General features: G+C 40.2%; 1 protein-coding gene across 5 annotated transcripts in view; it reads right to left on the bottom strand.

Moving 5' to 3' along the window:
* The window catches only part of ctnnd2a (catenin (cadherin-associated protein), delta 2a), a 542938-nt gene that overhangs the window by 456478 nt on the left and 66932 nt on the right, over positions 1-19528 (bottom strand). For all 5 annotated transcript variants that reach the window (XM_057823756.1, XM_057823762.1, XM_057823757.1 and 2 more), the window contains exon 2: positions 6416-6546. In XM_057823756.1, coding sequence (XP_057679739.1) covers positions 6416-6544 — 129 coding nt within the window. In that variant the 5' untranslated portion in view covers positions 6545-6546. The remainder of the gene's footprint in view (positions 1-6415; positions 6547-19528) is intronic.

Raw genomic sequence — 19528 nt, 5'->3', positions numbered from 1 at the left:
TGAAGACTGCTGTTCACAAACACTCTCCATCCAACCTCACTGAGCTCGAGCTGTTTTGCAAGGAAGAATGGGCAAGAATGTCAGTCTCTCGATGTGCAAAACTGATAGAAACATACCCCAAGCGACTTGCAGCTGTAATTGGAGCAAACAGTGGCGCTACAAAGTATTAACGCAAGGGGGCTGAATAATATTGCACGCCCCACTTTTCAGTTTTTTATTTGTTAAAAAAGTTTAAATTATCCAATAAATTTTGTTCCACTTCACGATTGTGTCCCACTTGTTGTTGATTCTTGACAAAAAATTAAAATTTTATATCTTTATGTTTGAAGCCTGAAATGTGGCGAAAGGTTGCAAGGTTCAAGGGGGCCGAATACTTTTGCAAGGCACTGTAATTGAGGAAGTCAGGGATTTTTTTGGGGGGGCTATTCTTAGAGCCTAGCCAAGCAATCAGTATTTCCCAGTAATTGCTCATTTAGCAAACAAAACCGCTGAAGTGGGCTATTAGCTAAATGCCATTTCGCCAACTGGCTCTCCACTTGATTTACTGACCAGAAAAGCCAAGTGTCTCTGCTTTAGACTGGGCAAGAGGATGCTCGCCATTCTGAAGCTAATACTAACGCGAATGCTACGCTAACGCGACGAGTTACGTCTAGCATCTGATGATCACTCAGCACAGATCTTTAAAGGCTAAACCAGCATTGCATATTCTCTCTAACGAAAAAATATAAAAAAAACAACTAATCTTACCACTATAACACATTTAAAGAAGCAATACAACTAAAAATGTAAAAAAAAAAAAAATTTAAAAAAAAAAAAAAAAAACTGATTAATAGTGTTCCTGAATTCAGTTCAGTACTCATTTTTTAAATGAAAATTTGCAGTTAGCATGAATAATTGGAAGTTTCCTTTAACTGTGAGTACAAAATCGCACTATGTAAATGTGATTATATTCCGATGCATGGGCATACATGAATTAAACATTAGGTTGTAAAATTGATTGCTGATTAATCCTGTCGTGAAGAAATTGAGTCAAAATGAAGTGCGCCGCTTGCCTGAAACCAGCAGAGACACCATCGATATTGAATGCCGTTTGTCTATATGTACATTTCAGATCAACAAGGACACGCTCCATTTATCTGCAACCATAATCAGGACGAGCAATATAGAACACAGATGGACTATCATTTTATTGATTATTAATCATGCTATCATGTGCCCAAGGAAAACGGCCATTCCTTATATGTACATCAAGCAATTTGTGGTAAGTGCACTTTCACGCGTCTGAGTAAATCGGATATTCCTTCACGGTTTAATTAAAATAAAAACATATTTATCGCCTGTGAAGTTTTTTTTATTATACTGTGTATGCCAATTACTGCAACAGCATTCAGCTATACAATGAATGAGTCCAAGGCAAAACACCAATCACCCAGTGCAATTAGTGCAAAAGCAATGTTTTGTTTTTCAGAGTGCGACTTGGGATTGTCAAATGCCTTTTGTTTCTTGCTTCTTTGTGGCTGAGAATGTTGATTTTCTGCTCAAATGAGATAAAAAAACAAACAATTTCACACACGCGCACCGCTAAATGCCATAGCTGTTGACTTTTGCGGACTCGCCTTCTAACCCTTTCCGCCTCTTCCCAGGCACCACAAACCAACCTTGGCTCTCGTCACGTTCCAGCTAGATGGAAAAAGCACCGCGTCGAGTAATTGCCTCGTTCTTAATGACTATTTCAATTATTGCTTGGCAACAGCTGGAGCGCAGTAATACGCCATTTCCATCCATTACACTTGCATACTTCTTCAAAATCTTTCAATCTTTATGGTATTTCATGCACGGCAGTTCTTTAAATAACTAGGAGTGGGAACCTTTTGGTACCTCACGATACGATACAATTTGCGATACAAAGCTCAGGATAACGATGATCTGACGATATGGCGATACAACGATTATCGATACATTGGTCAGGAAATCATTCTAGGATATTCTACAAACAACTAATTAACAGAAAAACAAGCTTCTAGTATGAATTGGAATTAGTTTATCACTAGTAGACGTCCAATCCATTTGAACTGGGAGGGTGGCAGCGAATGAACATTCGTTCATTCGCTGCCATCCCTCCCACTTCAAACGTATTGAACGTCTATGGCTGTCATTGGCAGTCAATGCCGCGCGATTACCATTTAAAGAGCATACGACAGGAGAAAAAAAGTCTTAAATAGCATTATTAGGTGAATTAGAATAATATTTTGAGACGATTCAACTATATACAACAATTTAGCAAAGCGCAGGTGACGAGAAATTAGTCTTTTAATCTGCCGATTAGCCACGCCTACCATTATAGGGCTCTAGCGTCCCCAACAGGTGGATGACGTCAGCGGGAGACTGGGCTCATCGGTTTTACTATTCAGCCCATTGACGGGGGAATTATTCAGAACGAGGAAAACGCGACGAAGAGAGCCGCAAAATGTCATTGTTTCAGTCTCTCTACTTCAGTATTTTTACAGGATATTCTTTTTATCCAAGTATTTTTTTTCCAATTGCTAAATAAATGGCATGGTCATGACAAATAATGTAAACATAATGTAAGAATGTAAACAAACCAAGAGGCTTGACAGCTAGCCGATACACTAACCCGAACCGAGTGATGTTTCAAAGTCTTCGAAGCGGAAAATCCCACATAACTAGCCCGGATTATTTGACATGATGACTGGGTTGTTGATTGTCTTTGCGGATCGGCAAACTGCCTGGCGGAGAGCAATTTACAGCTCGTTCCCCGGAGGACTGTGGCTGCAGTTGTTGTGAAGCTAACGTGCAGCTAATGTGCATGATGAGAGCTTTTTACATGCCTATCAATGGCATGGTCATGACAAATAACAGTATTGTGCTGTGACGGCCCCTGGCCGTTTAATGATTAATTTTCTGAGATTCTTCCAGTCAGCTGATCGTCGCCTCCACCAGCTGGCTGCTTCCCCTCCCACTGTGACGGAAGCTGATCGACGCAGGACGGACTGACGACGTCGTCGCTGCTGATTGGCCAAGAAAAAGGCGCCAAGCTACTTAAACCTGCCGCTGTCAACGTTCTAGGAGGTCGCAATTTGGCAGCATTCTGTCGCGTTCCTCCTCGCTAGCTGTTTGCTCGCCATTCACGCTCGTTTGCATTTTGATCGCTAGTTTGATACACTCCCGCTTTTTCGGTGAGGTCTTTTGTGTTTATTCGTTATTGGATCGTTTTTGTTCACCACTGTAAATAAGAGCACTGAAGCAAGTAAGGGTAAGTCGCCATTTCTGTTCAACCCGTTTTCTCCTGTTTTGTATAGAGTAGGAAGTTAGGTTAGAAGCTGTGTTTTCTTTGTTCCTTTTACATGATCAGGGCTTAGTTAGCGGGTGGGGTTTGAGTGTAATTTCTTTTGTTTGTTGTTTTGGCCTGGGCTTACCCTGAAGTCACGCTTCCTCGGCATTCTGTACATAGTCATTGCGAGTTTGATTGTTCTGTAAATAAATTTGTGTCCACTCGTACTTTTGTGTGGCTTGTTTTATGTTACGCCTTTCGCGAGCCATCTTTGGCACGTAACATGTGCTAAATGGGATATGAAATGATAAAAATGCACTTATTCAGGACGACATGGCACAAATACTCCATAATGGTCAAAACTGTCGACTTCATCTTTACTATCGCACCTCCCGAACGATATTTTATGACACCCAAATCGGACATATGTCATTTCCCTTCCCCGGCTTCGGAGAATGTAAACAAACCAAGAGGCGTGACAGCTAGCTGACATGCTAACCCGAACCGAGTGATGTTTCAAAGTCTTCGAAGCGGAAAATTACACATAATTAGCCCGGATTATTTGACATGACGACTGGGTTGTCGATTGTCCTCGCGAATCGGCAAACCGCCCGGCGGAGAGCAATTTACAGCTCGTTCGCCGGAGTTGTTGTGAAGCTAACGTGCAGCTAATGTGCATGATGAGAGCTTTTTACATGCCTATCAATGATCAAACGTAAGTAGTCCTTTATTTAAAGAAAGTTTGTAGTGTTTACTTTGTAATCGCTGTATTCGTATTTGACATAATACAAAACAAGATGTTTACTCACTTCCTCTTAAGTCCAATGGTCCCACAGTAGTAGGGCTTGTTTTGGCCAATATCCACGGTGAATGGGAACCTTTTGAAACCCCAAAAAGGCACACACGCCTCTCCCTCATACAGCAATATTTTTCTGCAGCCGTTTGGCTGCGTGATGCAAAAAATGTATTAATCCGAAAAATCAGCTGAATCTTTAGTCCTCAAACAAAACAGTAGGCTGTATAGTGAAGAGGAGTCCTTCTCCTGTACACGTCACAGCGCCCTCCTCCTCAATGCAAGACCGTTGCCGGAAGTCACTCATTTTCATGGCGCGGGATTCAAAAAACTAAATAAATATAGAGCTGAAACGAATACTCGAGCAACTCGAGTAACTCGAGTTTAAAAACTGATCCGAGTAATTTTATTCACCTCGAGTAATCGTTTGTTTTGACAGCTCTAATCATCACGTTTTGCTCGGACTACTTTTAATGCGGGACAACGCGCTGATGTCACGTGCGTAGAGGAAGAAGCAAAAAAAAAACAACTTACTGCAGCCGACAGCCCCTACAAACGACGCCGACGTTGCTAAATACTAGCCCGCACGATGGTTAGTAGCAGGTAGCGTCTGATGAGTCTCATAGAGATCACATGTATGTTGAACTAGATGCGCATTGACAGACTCGGCCGCGTTTGGGCAGCGTTAGTAAACAGCCGGCATCTTAAAGCAGTAGAGCGCTAAGCGCTAATAAAGAGCGCTAAAGCACTAATAAAGAGTGCTAAAGCGCTAATAAATAAGATTAACGTTACTGTGACTAGCTCACGTAACGTTAGCCCTGCGGAGGGCTAGGTTTCTATTAATTATGACCACTTTCGATGCGTGGCTAACGTGTCTTACATACAGGCTTTAACATAACATAGCGTTGTGGAGTGATGAGGATGTAAAATAAAAACTCAATAATGCTAACTATCAATTTTAGCTCAGTAGTCATTGCTGGATAAAACACCAAGTAGCACTCACTAATGTGCTCCAATACAGCCTGTATCAGACATTTATTTTGAACACTGCAAAAACTCAAAATCCTATCAGGACTTACAGTTTAGACTAACTTAAAACTTAACTAGAACTTAAAAATGGCTTGACACAAATAGAAATTCAATTGAAACATGCGGGGAAAAATCCTAACTTTTAAGTGATGTGTGTTATCAAGCGTAAAGGCATTTTTAGGTGTGTGTATATATATATATATATATATATATATATATATATATATATTTTTTTTTTTTTTTTTTTTTAATAAGGTCTAAAGGTTTTTTGAGTAAAAGCAGTGAATTAGTCTTTTTTTTTCCTTCTAGTTACATCTGAGATGCAATTGTTGGCTGTTTTCAACAATATACATCGAAAACAAAGACATTGATTGACTGAAAATGGTTCAAGATTAGATGAAATGTCTTGTTTTCTCATGTATATTTATAATTGCTCTTCACCTAAAAATGTATTTGTTTTATCCGATTACTCGATTAATCGATAGAATTTTCAGTCGATTACTCAATTACTAAAATATTCGATAGCTGCAGCCCTAAAACATTGCGATCGCTTCCACACACATCCAAGCGGTCCATATCATTCAGGAGCATAAAATAGGGAAGAAAAATGGACTGGCACATTCAGCAAGTATCTAATAATGTAAGTCTGAACATAATGAAAGTACTGTAATTCACTTAATAATGGTTGGGTCAATTCTATCCTTATAACATATGGGACAATCTAAATGACCTATATAACCGAAGTCATTATATAAAGCAAATAAAGCTGCTGGAAAGTTGGTGGGATCAATTTCAGCATCCAGCAACCGTACTCAATTTACGGGATTTCGACTTTACAACACCAGAGTCTCGTCCGCCATTTTGTCTCAAGTTTTTTTGGGGAGGATTTTGCTACAGCGTGCAACCCTGCAGGCTGGATTGGACCCTCTGGTGGGCCACTTCCGGCCCTCAGACCGTATATTTGACACCCCCGTTGTACAAAACTTTAGAAAAATCAGATAAAAATAATATTCATCAAGGACAATTTTCAGAAAAACAACAACCAATTATTTTGCTTAGCCATATCAGCACTTCAAGCAGAATAAAAGCTTCTCATCGTGCAACACATACAAGACGGCACGTTTTTTTTTTTTTTTATGTTTAAGGAGCACATTTTCGAAAAAGTGTTGTGATCCACAATCATATTCAAGTTATGAACGGCATTTTCAAATTGAGACCATTGCCATTCCAACAAAGCGTTTAGTTTCCACTGTGAATGCCCCCTGAGGCCCACTGTCATCTGTAACAGGAAATTGTACTACCTGCTCTTTGACTGAGGCCAGGATGGAAGAGGTTGTCTCCGTTTCTGACCTGTCTCCATTAGAGGCAGACATCACCGGGGGAACCATGGCCCCCTTCTCCTGCTCGGCGGGCTGCTCTGGCACCGGCATGGCTGAAATGATCAAAAACATTTACAGGCGCAATTAATTAAAATAACTGGATCTTCAAATGAATGCATTTGGAATAGTAAAAGGTAGGCCCGCACAATATATCGTTTGAACAGGGCCATCGCAATGTGCCAATGCGCAATAGTTCCATCGCAGGACATGCAATTGTTTTTTTTGTTTTTTTAATGTAAAGTATTTTTTATCTTCATAAATATATGGCTTCCTGGATCCCTTTTATACACAACAACCTTCATAACCCATGACCCTTTTTTCCAAATTCTGATCCTCTTAAAAATGGCACGATCGGCCCAATTTACAATCACGTGATCGGCTCGGGACATCTCTAATGAATACAATGTAGTCATGGTGAGTCAAGATTTCTCAAACAGAGCTATTTAAGTCATCTAGTGAAAATTGTTTTAATATTGCAATATATAATGGCAATACAGTGGGGCAAATAAGTATTTAGTCAACCAGCAATTGTGCAAGTTCTCCTACTTGAAAAGATTAGAGAGGCCTGTAATTAACATGGGTAAACCTCAACCATGAGACACAGAATGTGAAAAACAAAACAGAAAATCATATTGTTTCATTATTAAAGAATTTATTTCCAAATTAGAGTGGAAAATAAGTATCTGGCCACCTACAAACAAGCAAGATTTCTGGCTGTCAATGAGGTCTAACTTCTTCTAACGAGGCCCCACTCGTTACCTGTATCAATGGCACCTGTTTTAACTCATTATCGGTATAAAAGACAACTGTCCACAACCTTAGTCAGTCACACTCCAAACTCCACTATGGTCAAGTGCAAAGAGCTGTCGAAAGACACCAGAGACAAAATTGGAGACCTGCACCAGGCTGGGAAGACTGAATCTGCAATAGGTAAAACACTTGGTGTAAAGAAATCAACTGTGGGAGCAATTATTAGAAAATGGAAGACATACAAGACCACTTATAATCTCCATCGATCTGGGGCTCCATGCAAGATCTCACCCCGTGGCGTCAAAATGATAGCAAGAACTTGAGCAAAAATCCCAGAACCACACGGGGGGACCAAGTGAATATACTACAGAGAGCTGGGACCACAGTAACAAAGGCTACTATCAGTAACACAATGTGCCGCCAGGGACTCAAATCCTGCACTGCCAGATGTGTCCCCCTTTTGAAGCCAGTACACGTCCAGGCCTGTCTGCGGTTCGCTAGAGAGCATTTGGATGATCCAGAAGAGGACTGGGAGAATGTGTTATGGTCAAATGAAACCAAAATAGAATTTTTGGGTAGAAACACATGTTCTTGTGTTTGGAGGAGAAAGAGTCCTGAATTGCATCCGAAGAACACCATACCCACTCTGAAGCATGGGGGGTGGAAACATCATGCTTTGGGGCTGTTTTTCTGCAAAGGGACCAGGACAACTGATCTCTGTAAAGGAAAGAATGACTGGGGCCATGTATCGAGAGATTTTGAGTGAAAATCTCCTTCCGTCATAAATATACCCATAAACTAAATTACGAATACATTAAAAAAAACAGCGCAAACAAAAACTTAGCTTATGTTGGTCTTAACATGGAGCAGCTGGATTAAGCCATGTGAAATGAGGCAGACTAGAGGGCAGTGTATCCACTTAAATTAATAAAACTGATTGCAAACACTTTCAAAATAAACCACGACAACGCCACAATATTTAAACGCATACTCGAAGCAGCAAAATTTAATTTGAATCTTTTTTTTCCCTAATCGAATACTCGAGTTAATCGATTAATCGTTGCAGCACTAGATTACACCAAAATGCATTTTTAAAAATGAAAGCCAAAGCCCGATTCATTTGAAAAACACAATTCAATGCCTTTGATTAATTCAATGTTCTTGTTTCGCTGTGAAGGGAAGAAGTTCACACTCCATATAAAGTAGGTTTCACGATGTCGTGACTCGGGAAGCTTTTTAAATCATCCTGTAACACCGGATCTCACATCCTGCCTGAATGTCACATCAAGAGTGCTCCTGAACTTGTTAAAATGTGAAATTTATCACAATTTTAATTACTTGCGACATTTAGATTTAAAAAAAAAAAAAATTTTAAATGAAGAATGTTGATGTGATAATTGAGTACTAATTTGAAATCCTTATCAATACTATTTTCCACATAAAATCTGCATACACACATAACAGAATATCCTTTGTATGACGTTAAAATTGAGCTGTCAACAATGCACGAAGACATATTTGACATGCCAGAAGCACTGACGTTTCACAAGTGTGAAATTAAATGCTACCGGAATCGTATTTTTTTCTTCTTATATACGTCTCATCTATTTAGACGCCAGGCTTCAAAAATTCAGAATTAATACACGTTTGACATTTGCTAGCTTACTCAACTCATATTCAGACAGGTCATGCAAGTGGATTTTGACACACTGGTGAGTCATCGATTGATATTTTCCAAGCTTCAGCCTCATTATTGATTAAACACCTGAGACTAGAGATCGACCAATTATCGGCCGGGCCGAATTATATTTGGAAATTTGACGTATATCGGTACGGGCCTATTTTTTAATCCGACCGGCCGACATGAAAAAAATAATAATAATAATTTGGAGTTATTTCGGCTCAGATGCAGCCACGCCTCTCTTTCCTGCAGTATTATTCACCCTGTTCTCTGATTGGTTAAATGGTAACGTTAAAATATTAGAAACACATAAAATATTGCCTTTTTTTTTTTTTTCAAATTACAATAATTAGTACATTTTGATCTATCGAGGGCGCCATGTTTTACACGCGCAATGCATGCTGAGGGTGATGACACGGTTGGGCTGGACTGGGAGAATAGCTGTGCTAGCTAGCAAGAGAAGCTAGTATGACGACTGGCGTAATTTTGTCACATTCTGCTGCTGGTCAGATTGTTGGGTGACAGAGCTGTGGGATGAGTTCCCGACGTCGTACCTGCGTCCAATTCCAGCTCATCAGGAGTGTCTTTAAACCGATCCTAGGCGGCTTGCCGAGATATTGACTTACTGCCATTTGACAGTTTGTATTCTTGACCCTGTTGTTGCGCGATGAAGCCATGGCTTCGTTTTTTGTTTTTTTTTGTACGTCTGCCCCTCACTGTGGTTTTTCCTTGTATTTTTATTTTTTTTTTGGTCTCCCTTTTCGCGATCGTGTTTCGTTTTTTGTGTGTGTGTTCAATCAACCCTTGTACGCAATCCTTCTGTTATTGTTGTCTGCTTGCTTCCGCATTCGTGGAGCATACCAGAATTGTTGGTTTTCATCTGAGGACTTACTACTGATTGTGGCTATGAGATCAACAATGTACATACTATTGATGGAGGAAAAAAAATAAAATGGTCCTTGTGGTGTTAGTTAATGCTACTAAACAGTGTGGTTTTGAGCGCTACCTGCATTCAGCGAGAGTGCGGAGTCCGCAGCTGTCACTGTCACTAGACGAACACTACCGGTGTTCTGCAATTCCTTCCTACGCGGTGAGATGTCTACACATGGGAACATCGGTTGAAAGCAGCGGGTACTTAATATTTGTTTTTATTGTCTTTTATTAACTTTTCATTGCCTCAAAATACTTTTTGCATGTGTTTCCTTCTCATACTTTTAAGCATTGTTTTCTTGTGGTAGCTTTAAAGCAGATTGTTGATCTGTTGACCACATTAGTCACGTAGCGTATTTAAACCACCCTCATTTGAGATTGCTACATTTAAGTATTTTCTTAAGACATTTTTAGGACATTCTGCCTATATGCATCTAAACAAACATTTCGCCAGTGTATGACCTTCTGGCATAACAACGGGTTTGTCGACTCTCATCTCACCCTGTCTTTCCTGTTCATTTTGCGTTTGCTGCTCGTTTTGTGAAATATCAACAGTGCTGCACTGCTCATTAATGTTCCTCTTGGGTTCAAATTGAAAGGTCTGAACATATGAAATTTTTATGTTGCTAGAGTCATACTCATAACTCACACGAACATTTATATTTTAAGAACTACAAATCTTTCTATCGGTGGTTCCCTTTCAGGCCTTTAAAGAGCTTCACGCTATATCCTCATCTACCTAGTGGTGACGTAGGACCAGGAGTAACATAGTAGGGCTGGGCGATATGGCCTTAAGTACGTATCACGGTAAACTGAGCAGATTTACCTCGATAACGATAAATGAGGATAAATTCGCCCAAGCGGACTGTTATATGATTTGAAAATCTGAATCAATGCATTAAATACAAATTAACCATTTCTCGTGAAATTTATTTACCAGCTTTCAATTTAAGAATCATACATGCAGTCTAAACATTAAGTATAAAATTCTTGTAAACAACAGGAATTAAAGTGTGAACATTTATAACAGCTTGTTTGACTTAAAAACCATTACAAAAATTATAAAAATCAATAGGACAACTGTGCAAACATGTCATTATAGCACAAATGACGTACAGCTTGAAAAGTACACTTCAAACAGACAATTTATTGGTAATGGCTGCTGTGACATAATTACTCAACACAAGTGTTTACTTCAAGGTTTCAGGTTATTTTTTTCCAGAGCATTTTTAATACATGCATGCACACACGCACCCCCCAACCAGACACAACCACGTTAAAGTTATATTGCTCTTATGCCAATGGAACATTTAAGATTTAATGATGGCAGTAATGACACATAATTAAGCAAGCACATACAGAAAAACAGCTGTGGCCATTAAAAGGTCATATTATAGGCTTTACTGTTAGATTATAATTTATGCTGGATGCTTTACCATCATAAAAGCTATCAAAAAAATCACACACACAGACACAAAATAACGTGACATAATGATTGCTCAATGCAGTCCATGCCCAATCCACTCATTAATTTCAGCCATTTCGACAAGTTTAAAGCCGCAATCCGACTCCATCACGTTCATTTGTAACGTTAGCCGCTAGCGTTAGCCTGTGGCCTCACTACCAGTAGAAAGCACTGAAAGCACACGCTCCTGAAATCGTGAAAACCAGAGAGGACAGTGGGTGAAAGCCCGTCTAGAAGCCACCAAGAGTCTACTTAATGTCGGGTGAAAGTTTGGCGAAGCTCCCTTAAGCCCAACTCCATCACATTTGCTTGTAGCGTTAGCCGCTGGCGTTAGCCTACTGGGCTTCTGTTTGTTTGATTTCCTGATAACCAAGTGACTCCATACGTAAGCACACTGACTGCTTTCTTAAAGGGGAATGAACATAGCCGACCTACACAGAGTCAAAGTGGCATGAAAAGACTATATTTTCTTGTTTTAATGAAATTACCGAATTTACAGACATTTCGGTAATGGTAAATTTTCGGTTTACCGCCCGGCTCTACAATGTAGGGTTTAGTATCTTGCTCAAGGATACTTAGGCCAGGTCATCAGGGCTGAGAATCGGACCCACAACCTCTAGATTGGGCAACGACTGCTCCACCACTGAACCACGCAACCGCCATGTGGCAGAGGCATTTAATAAATATGCTTTAGGTATTTCAATGAAGTTCAGAGTTTACATTATTCAATTTTTTTACGCCAATTTTACTGCAACGGCTCCAAAAATCAGTTATCGGCCCCTCTAACTACCAATAATCAGTATCGGTCCTGAAAAAACCCTTATCAGTCGATCTCTACCTGAAACAAAGATTACAAGGTGCGAAAATCCTTGACATCATTATAAATCTCAGCTTTAGCCAAACTTTAATATAAGCAAGCGGGTTGTGCATTAGAACAGCACTAATTGGAAACAACTGGCATTTTTTATGTTTATTCTTCTTTAAAAGCTTAGCACAAACACTAAGAAATTGGGAAGTAGGACAGCAAGTTTTACAGCAAAGACACCACAGGGAGTGGATATTGTCAATAGAGCGGAGTAAATAATGAGCCAGGTAAGTGCAGTCTTCCTGGGAGACTCATCAGTCCAATTACAATGTCTAATCTTGACTTTCAAGCTTGTGCCAACTTTTCACGGTGGAAGTGTTGAACTGTGCACCTTTTAAAGTCAATTTACACTCAACATTACAATCAAAACACTTCTTAGCCTTTTTAATTAAACATACTGATATGTAGGACAACAATTATCGATACACTGGTCAGGAAATTGTTGTAGGATATTCAACAAAACAACAAATAAACAGAAAAACAAGCTATTTTCATCCTTTTACTCTAAGTTTATCATGAGTAGACTTCAAATCCATTTGAACTGGAAGGGATAGTAGCGAATAAACTAAGGAGTACCAAAAGAAAAATTCTTGCCAGAAACCAAAAACCGAATATTGGAAACACTTGGCCGAAAAACCGATAAAAACAATACACATACAATATAATTCATTTCAAGCTAGGCGCTAACGCTCCTGCCTCTCTCGCTCTTTGCTGACATAATTGCTTTATACAGTGCTGGCCAAAAGTATTAACACTCCCCGGCAACTCTGTCAAATAATGCTCAATTTCTCCCAGAAAATGATTGCAAGTCCAAATGCTCTGAAATTGAGGCTTGTGGGCATTTGCGTGTTGTTTTCAGCACCATTTTCTACATATGTTCCGGGACCTGTGCCTGTCTTGTCATCCCTGCGCTGTAATATGTACTTTGCGTTCCGGCACCTTATGATTTAAGAATAAAGCACTGGATAGGGGGAGAGGTTGAGCTGCATAGACTCCCCGACTGGAACTGGGGTACATACCTGTCAACCCGAGGCCGTTGGCAATCTTACAAATAGTGACGTATGTCCTTACAAATCGGTGACTAATCTTACAACGTTGTATATAGCGTGCAATACGAAACAGAAATAATACTCAATTTTTTAAATACTGTATTGGCCCGGATATAAGACAGTGTTTTTTTTGCAATGAAATAAGACTGAAAAAGTGGGGATCGTCTTATATTCGCTGTCTAGACGTCATACCCATTCACGACGCTAGATGGCGCCATATATCACTGAAGCGATGTTCAGCTACTCTCAAGTTTAACCAGTTTGCATTATTTTATTGCAATGTTTTTCCTTATTCAGATTTGTTTCAAGACTACAGTTTCAGTTTGACTTCACTTTGATGGTTAAAGCAGTTATTGCAATTTTGTTGTTTTATCACAATAGATTGGTTTATTTACATTTCAAAAACCAGAAGCCATTCATTTACAAATGTGATGGCATTTTAGTTTACATATTTAATGTTCAGAAATTAAGATTTGAATGAGGCAAAATAACATGCTTTTTCTCTCAAACATTGTTATAATCATTTGTACTGTAATTATTTTCTGTACAAAAAATAATTTGGTGTTCAAAAAGTCTTTTTTCAAACTTGAGTCTTGAAAAAGGGGGTCGTCTTATAATCAGGGCCTTCTTATATTCGGGCCAATAAGGTAATACGAATTTATTGGTAATATTGTCACATATAACTTGGTGCAATTAAAGAACAATCAATATCTTCAGCTACATCATAATTACTAAAATTTAACATTGACTTTTGTTATAATTGTAAGTGGCACTTTTGGCAATTTCTATCATGTCTTTTGATGGCTGCACTTCAGCTCGCAATTCAGTTTGACTTGTTGGTAGTTCATTAGTGTGTCCAATTATAAATTAAAAAGGTCAATTGATAAGATGAACTTACCGATGCAACCTTTGAGTCAGTGAACATTTCTTTTGCTAATAATTTGCTGAGAAGTGATCAGCAATAGTTGCAGGCAAATTGTGTTCGGCAACAAATTGGGAGAATGAACTCTCCGCTTTCGTCACTTTTCATTCTGCAAGTATTTAGTCAACCACTAATTGTGCAAGTTCTCCCACTTGAAATTATGAGAGAGGCCTGTAATTGTCAACATGGGTAAACCTCAACCATGAGAGACAGAATGTGGACAAAAAAAACAGAAAATCACATTGTTTGATTTTTAAAGAATTTATTTGTAAATCATGGTGGAAAATAAGTATTTGGTCAATACCAAAAGTTCATCTCAATACTTTGTTTTGTACCCTTTGTTGGCAGTAACGGAGGCCATACGTTTTCTGTAACTCTTCACAAGCTTTTCACACACCGTTGCTGGTATTTTGGCCCATTCCTCCATGCAGATCTCCTCTAGAGCAGTAATATTTTGGGGCTGTCGTTGGGCAACACGGACTTTCAACTCCCTCCACAGATTTTCTCTCAGGTTGAGATCTGGAGACCTGCTAGGCCACTCCAGGGCCTTGAAATGCTTCTACGCAGCCACTCCTTTGTTGCCGTGGCTGTGTGTTTAGGATCATTGCCATGCTGAAAGACCCAGCCACGTCTCATCTTCAATGGCCTCGCTGATGGAAGGAGATTTTCACTCAAAATCTCTCAATACATGGCCCCATTCATTCTTTTCTTTACACAGATCAGTCATCCTGGTCCCTTTGCAGAAAAACAGCCCCAAAGCATGATGTTTCCACTCCCATGCTTCACAGTGGGTATGGTGTTCTTCGGATGCAATTCAGTATTCTTTCTCCTCCAAACACGAGAACCTGTGTTTCTACCAAAAAGTTCTATTTTGGTTTCATGTGACCATAACACATTCTCTCAGTCCTCTTCTGGATCATCCAAATGCTGTCTAGCGAACCGCAGACGGGCCTGGACATGCACTGGCTTCAGCAGGGGGACACATCTCGCAGTGCAGGATTTGAGTCCCTGGCGGCGCATTGTGTTACTGATGGCCTTTGTTACTGTGGTCCCAGCTCTCTTTAGGTCATTTACTAGGTCCCCCTGTGTAGTTCTGAGATTTTTGCTCTCCGTTCTTTTTATCATTTTGACGCCACGGGGTGAAATCTAGCATGGAGCCCCATGGGAGATTATCAGTGGTCATGTATGTCTTCCATTTTCTAATAATTGCTCCCACGGTTGATTTCTTTACACCAAGCGTTTTACCTATTGCAGATTCACTCTTCCCAGCCTGGTGCAGGTCTACAATTTTGCAGCTCTTTGGTTTTGGCCATAGTGGAGTTTGGAGTGTGACTGACTGAAGTTGTGTACAGGTGTCTTTTATACCAATAATGAGTTAAAACAGGTGCCATTAATGCAGGCAACGAGGGGAGCCTCGTTAGACCCCGTTAGAAGAAGTTAGACCTCTTTGACAGCCAGAAATCTTGCTTGTTTGTCAGTGACCAAATACTTATTTTCCACTCTAATTTGGAAATAAATTCTTTCAAAATCAAACTATGTGATTTTCAGTTTTTTTTTTTTTTCCACATTCTCTCTCTCATGGTTGAGGTTTACCCATGTGGACAATTACAGGCCTCTCTAATCTTTTCAAGTTGGAGAACTTGCACAATTGGTGGTTGACTAAATACTTATTTGCCCCACTGTATTATTGGAGCCACCTAGCCTAGCATCGAGTTTGCGACAGCTTCACAACTCCCTCTTTCCCACTCCCGCTCTTCTCTCTCCGTCTCTGACTTTACTCGCATCATTCAACCATCGTAGTAACGCACAGTCTCGTTGCCGAAACGGTGACAAAATCCGAACGGAGAAAAAAAACGTAATGCTCGAAAAACGTGCAGATTTTGAACATTTAAAAATCAGTGCTCACTTGTACAAATCACGCCGAAACCGTACTTCACAGGTATGGGGGTACGGGTCATTTGACCCGCCCTGGCTGAAAATGACAATTATCTCACCCAGAGCCCAGTGGGTGTTAAAAAGCAAAGCAGCCGATCCTGAATAAAGAGCATCTCTGCAAGAAGAAATGTTCATTATCAGTCCATTCCACATCACCTAACTCTTATGGAACAATTACTTGAATAGAAGAAAACAATTAGCTTAAGTAATCGTTCCATAGGCAGGCTGACACCCGTCGCGCCGTTGGATACGATCTGCGTTGAGGGAAAGTAATCCATTAGCATGAAGAAGGACCGTAAACAAGTCAGAAGCTTTGTAAATCAAACATCCAGTCCATCTATCAGTTAGTTCGCTAGCCAGCGGACAGAGACAGCAGGCGAAGCAGGGTGGTGTCTGTAAATAAAAGATGCTGCTGAGGCAGCCTGCAGATGGATATTTTCACTCTGGCTGACAAACAGCACTTCTGAGTTTGGCATCTCGACTCTATAAGAGGAAATGAGTCACCACACTTTGGATCCTGAGCAAGCAAGACCCCGGCAAAGACAACACACGAGCAGAGCGGCGTCTCAGAGACTCAGCTGTTTATTAAACACCTTCTCGAAGGAGTGGGAGTTTTACTGACATTGAGTAAGCGCGTTTTGAGGAGCGCAGCTCATCGGATATCCTCTATTATTGCTCGGCTTTATCATCGTGACACGCCAACAGATGCAATTACGTCCTGTGCAAACAGACCAAATTCTTCAGTTTCATCTCTTTACATATGTGACAATGCACAGCATTGGGAAAAGTGATCATCTATTGGAAACCACAATGGTTGATGCACTGACCAATAGTGTGTTGGGAAAATTGCAAAGCTGGCATTTACAGGGATAAAAGCGCAAATAACACATTTCCCATCAAGTGTCACAATGCCGTGGTTTCCCAGAATGCTTCACGCAGCGACTATTGTCAGCACCTTCAACTGAATGGATGCACCATTTTCTGAGGAATACAATACAACAGGGACTTCAGCTTAGACTGCGATTGGGACATATTTAATTGCAATGTTGGAGATGTGTGCTGTTCCCTGTTAATCTGTACAAGGAAAGGGTTTGGTAGGGTGCAGGGATGGGGATTTACATGAATGCCATGACTTTTTATGGCTCAGGCAAAGTGCTTTTTTTGATCAGTATTTGTTCACCAAAAAAATAAAACCATATGCGGGGAGGTGGGGCAAGGGCCTTGGTTTGAACAGTTTTTAGATAGCATGAACAGTCTGTCTTCTGTATACTAGGGAGTAGCGCTACACCAATTATCGGCCGGGCCGATTATCGGTGCCAATATTTCGAAATTTGATCTACAGTGGGGCAAATAAGTATTTAGTCAACCACCAATTGTGCAAGTTCTCCTACTTGAAAAGATTAGAGAGGCCTGTAATGGTCAACATGGGTAAACCTCAACCATGAGAGACAAAATGTGGCAAAAAAAACTGAAATTCACATTGTTTGATTTTTAAAGAATTTATTTCCAAATTAGAGTGGAAAATAAGTATTTGGTCACCTACAAACAAGCAAGATTTCTGGCTGTCATAGAGGTCTTTCTTCTTCTGACGAGGTCTAACGAGGCTCCACTCGTTACCTGTATTAATGGCACCTGTTTTAACTCATTATCGGAATAAAAGACACATGTCCACAACCTCAGTCAGTCACACTCCAAACTCCACTATGGCCAAGACCAAAGAGCTGTCGAAGGACACTAGAGACAAAATTGTAGAACTGCACCAGGCTGGGAAGACTGAATCTGCAATAGGTATAACGCTTGGTGTAAAGAATTCAACTGTGGGAGCAATTATTAGAAAATGGAAGACATACAAGACCACTCATAATCTCCCTCGATCTGGGGCTCCATGCAAGATCTCACCCCGTGGCGTCAAAATGATAACAAGAACAGTGAGCAAAAATCCCAGAACCATACGGGGGGACCTAGTGAATGACAGAGAGATGGGACCACAGTAACAAAGGCTACTATCAGTAACACAATGCGCCGCCAGGGGCTCAAATCCTGCACTGCCAGATGTGTCCCCCTGCTGAAGAAAGTACAGGTCCAGGCCCATCTGCGGTTCGCTAGAGAGCATTTGGATGATCCAGAAGAGGACTGGGAGAATGTGTTTTGGTCAGATGAAACCAAAATAGAACTTTTTGGTAGAAACACAGGTTCTCGTGTTTGGAGGAGAAAGAATACTGAATTGCATCCGAAGAACACCATGCCCACTGTGAAGCATTGGGGTGGAAACATCATGCTTTGGGGCTGTTTTTCTGCAAAGGGACGAGGACAACTGATCTGTGTAAAGGAAAGAATGAATGGGGCCATGTATCAAGAGATTTTGAGGGAAAATCTCCTTCCGTCAGCAAGGGCATTGAAGATGAGACGTGGCTGGGTCTTTCGGCATGACAATGATCCCAAACACAAAGCCAGGGCAACAAAGGAGTGGCTTCGTAAGAAGCATTTCAAGGTCCTGGAGTGGCCTAGTCAGTCTCCAGATCTCAACCCCATAGAAAATCTGTGGAGGGAGTTGAAAGTCCGTGTTGCCCAACGACAGCCCCAAAACATCACTGCTCTAGAGGAGATCTGCATGGAGGAATGGGCCAAAATACCAGCAACAGTGTGTGAAAAGCTTGTGAAGAGTTACAGAAAACGTTTGGCCTCCGTTATTGCCAACAAAGGGTACATAACAAGGTATTGAGATGGACTTTTGGTATTGACCAAATACCTTTTTTCCACCATGATTTGCAAATAAATTCTTTAAAAATCAAACAATGTGATTTTCTGGTTGTTTTTTTTCACATTCTGTCTCTCATTGTTGAGGTTTACCCATGTTGACAATTACAGGCCTCTCTAATATTTTCAAGTGGGAGAACTTGCATAATTAGTGGTTGACTAAATACTTATTTGCCCCACTGTACAGTGTATCACAACAGTGAGTACACCCCTCGCATTTCTGCAGATATTTAAGTCCCGTATTGGCCCGAATATAAAACGGTGTTTTTTGCATTGGAATAAGACTGAAAAAGAGGGGGTCGTTCTATATTCGCGGTCTAGACATTATACCTATTCACGACGCTGTATTGCGCCAGATATCATTGAAGCAATGTTCTGTAATGACAAATCTCAGCTACTCTCAAGTTTAACCAGTTTGCATTATTTTATTGCAATGTTTTTCCTTATTCAGATTTCTTTCAAGACTACAGTTACAGTTAGACCTCACTTTGATGGTTAATGCAGGTATTACAATTTTGTTGTAATTCATTCATTCATTTACGAATGTGGTTGCACTTAAGTTTACATATTTAAATGTTCAGATATTAAGATTTGAATGAGGCAAAATAACATGCTTTTTCTCTCAAATATATTGTTCTAATCATTTCTTTCAAATGTACTGTAATTATTTTCTTATTTTCT

The sequence above is a fragment of the Corythoichthys intestinalis genome, chromosome 20, assembly GCF_030265065.1.
Source record: "Corythoichthys intestinalis isolate RoL2023-P3 chromosome 20, ASM3026506v1, whole genome shotgun sequence".
Classification (NCBI taxonomy): domain Eukaryota; kingdom Metazoa; phylum Chordata; class Actinopteri; order Syngnathiformes; family Syngnathidae; genus Corythoichthys; species Corythoichthys intestinalis.
The sequence above is the reverse complement of the archived record's forward strand: the minus strand, read 5'-3'. Positions and strand labels throughout refer to the sequence as shown.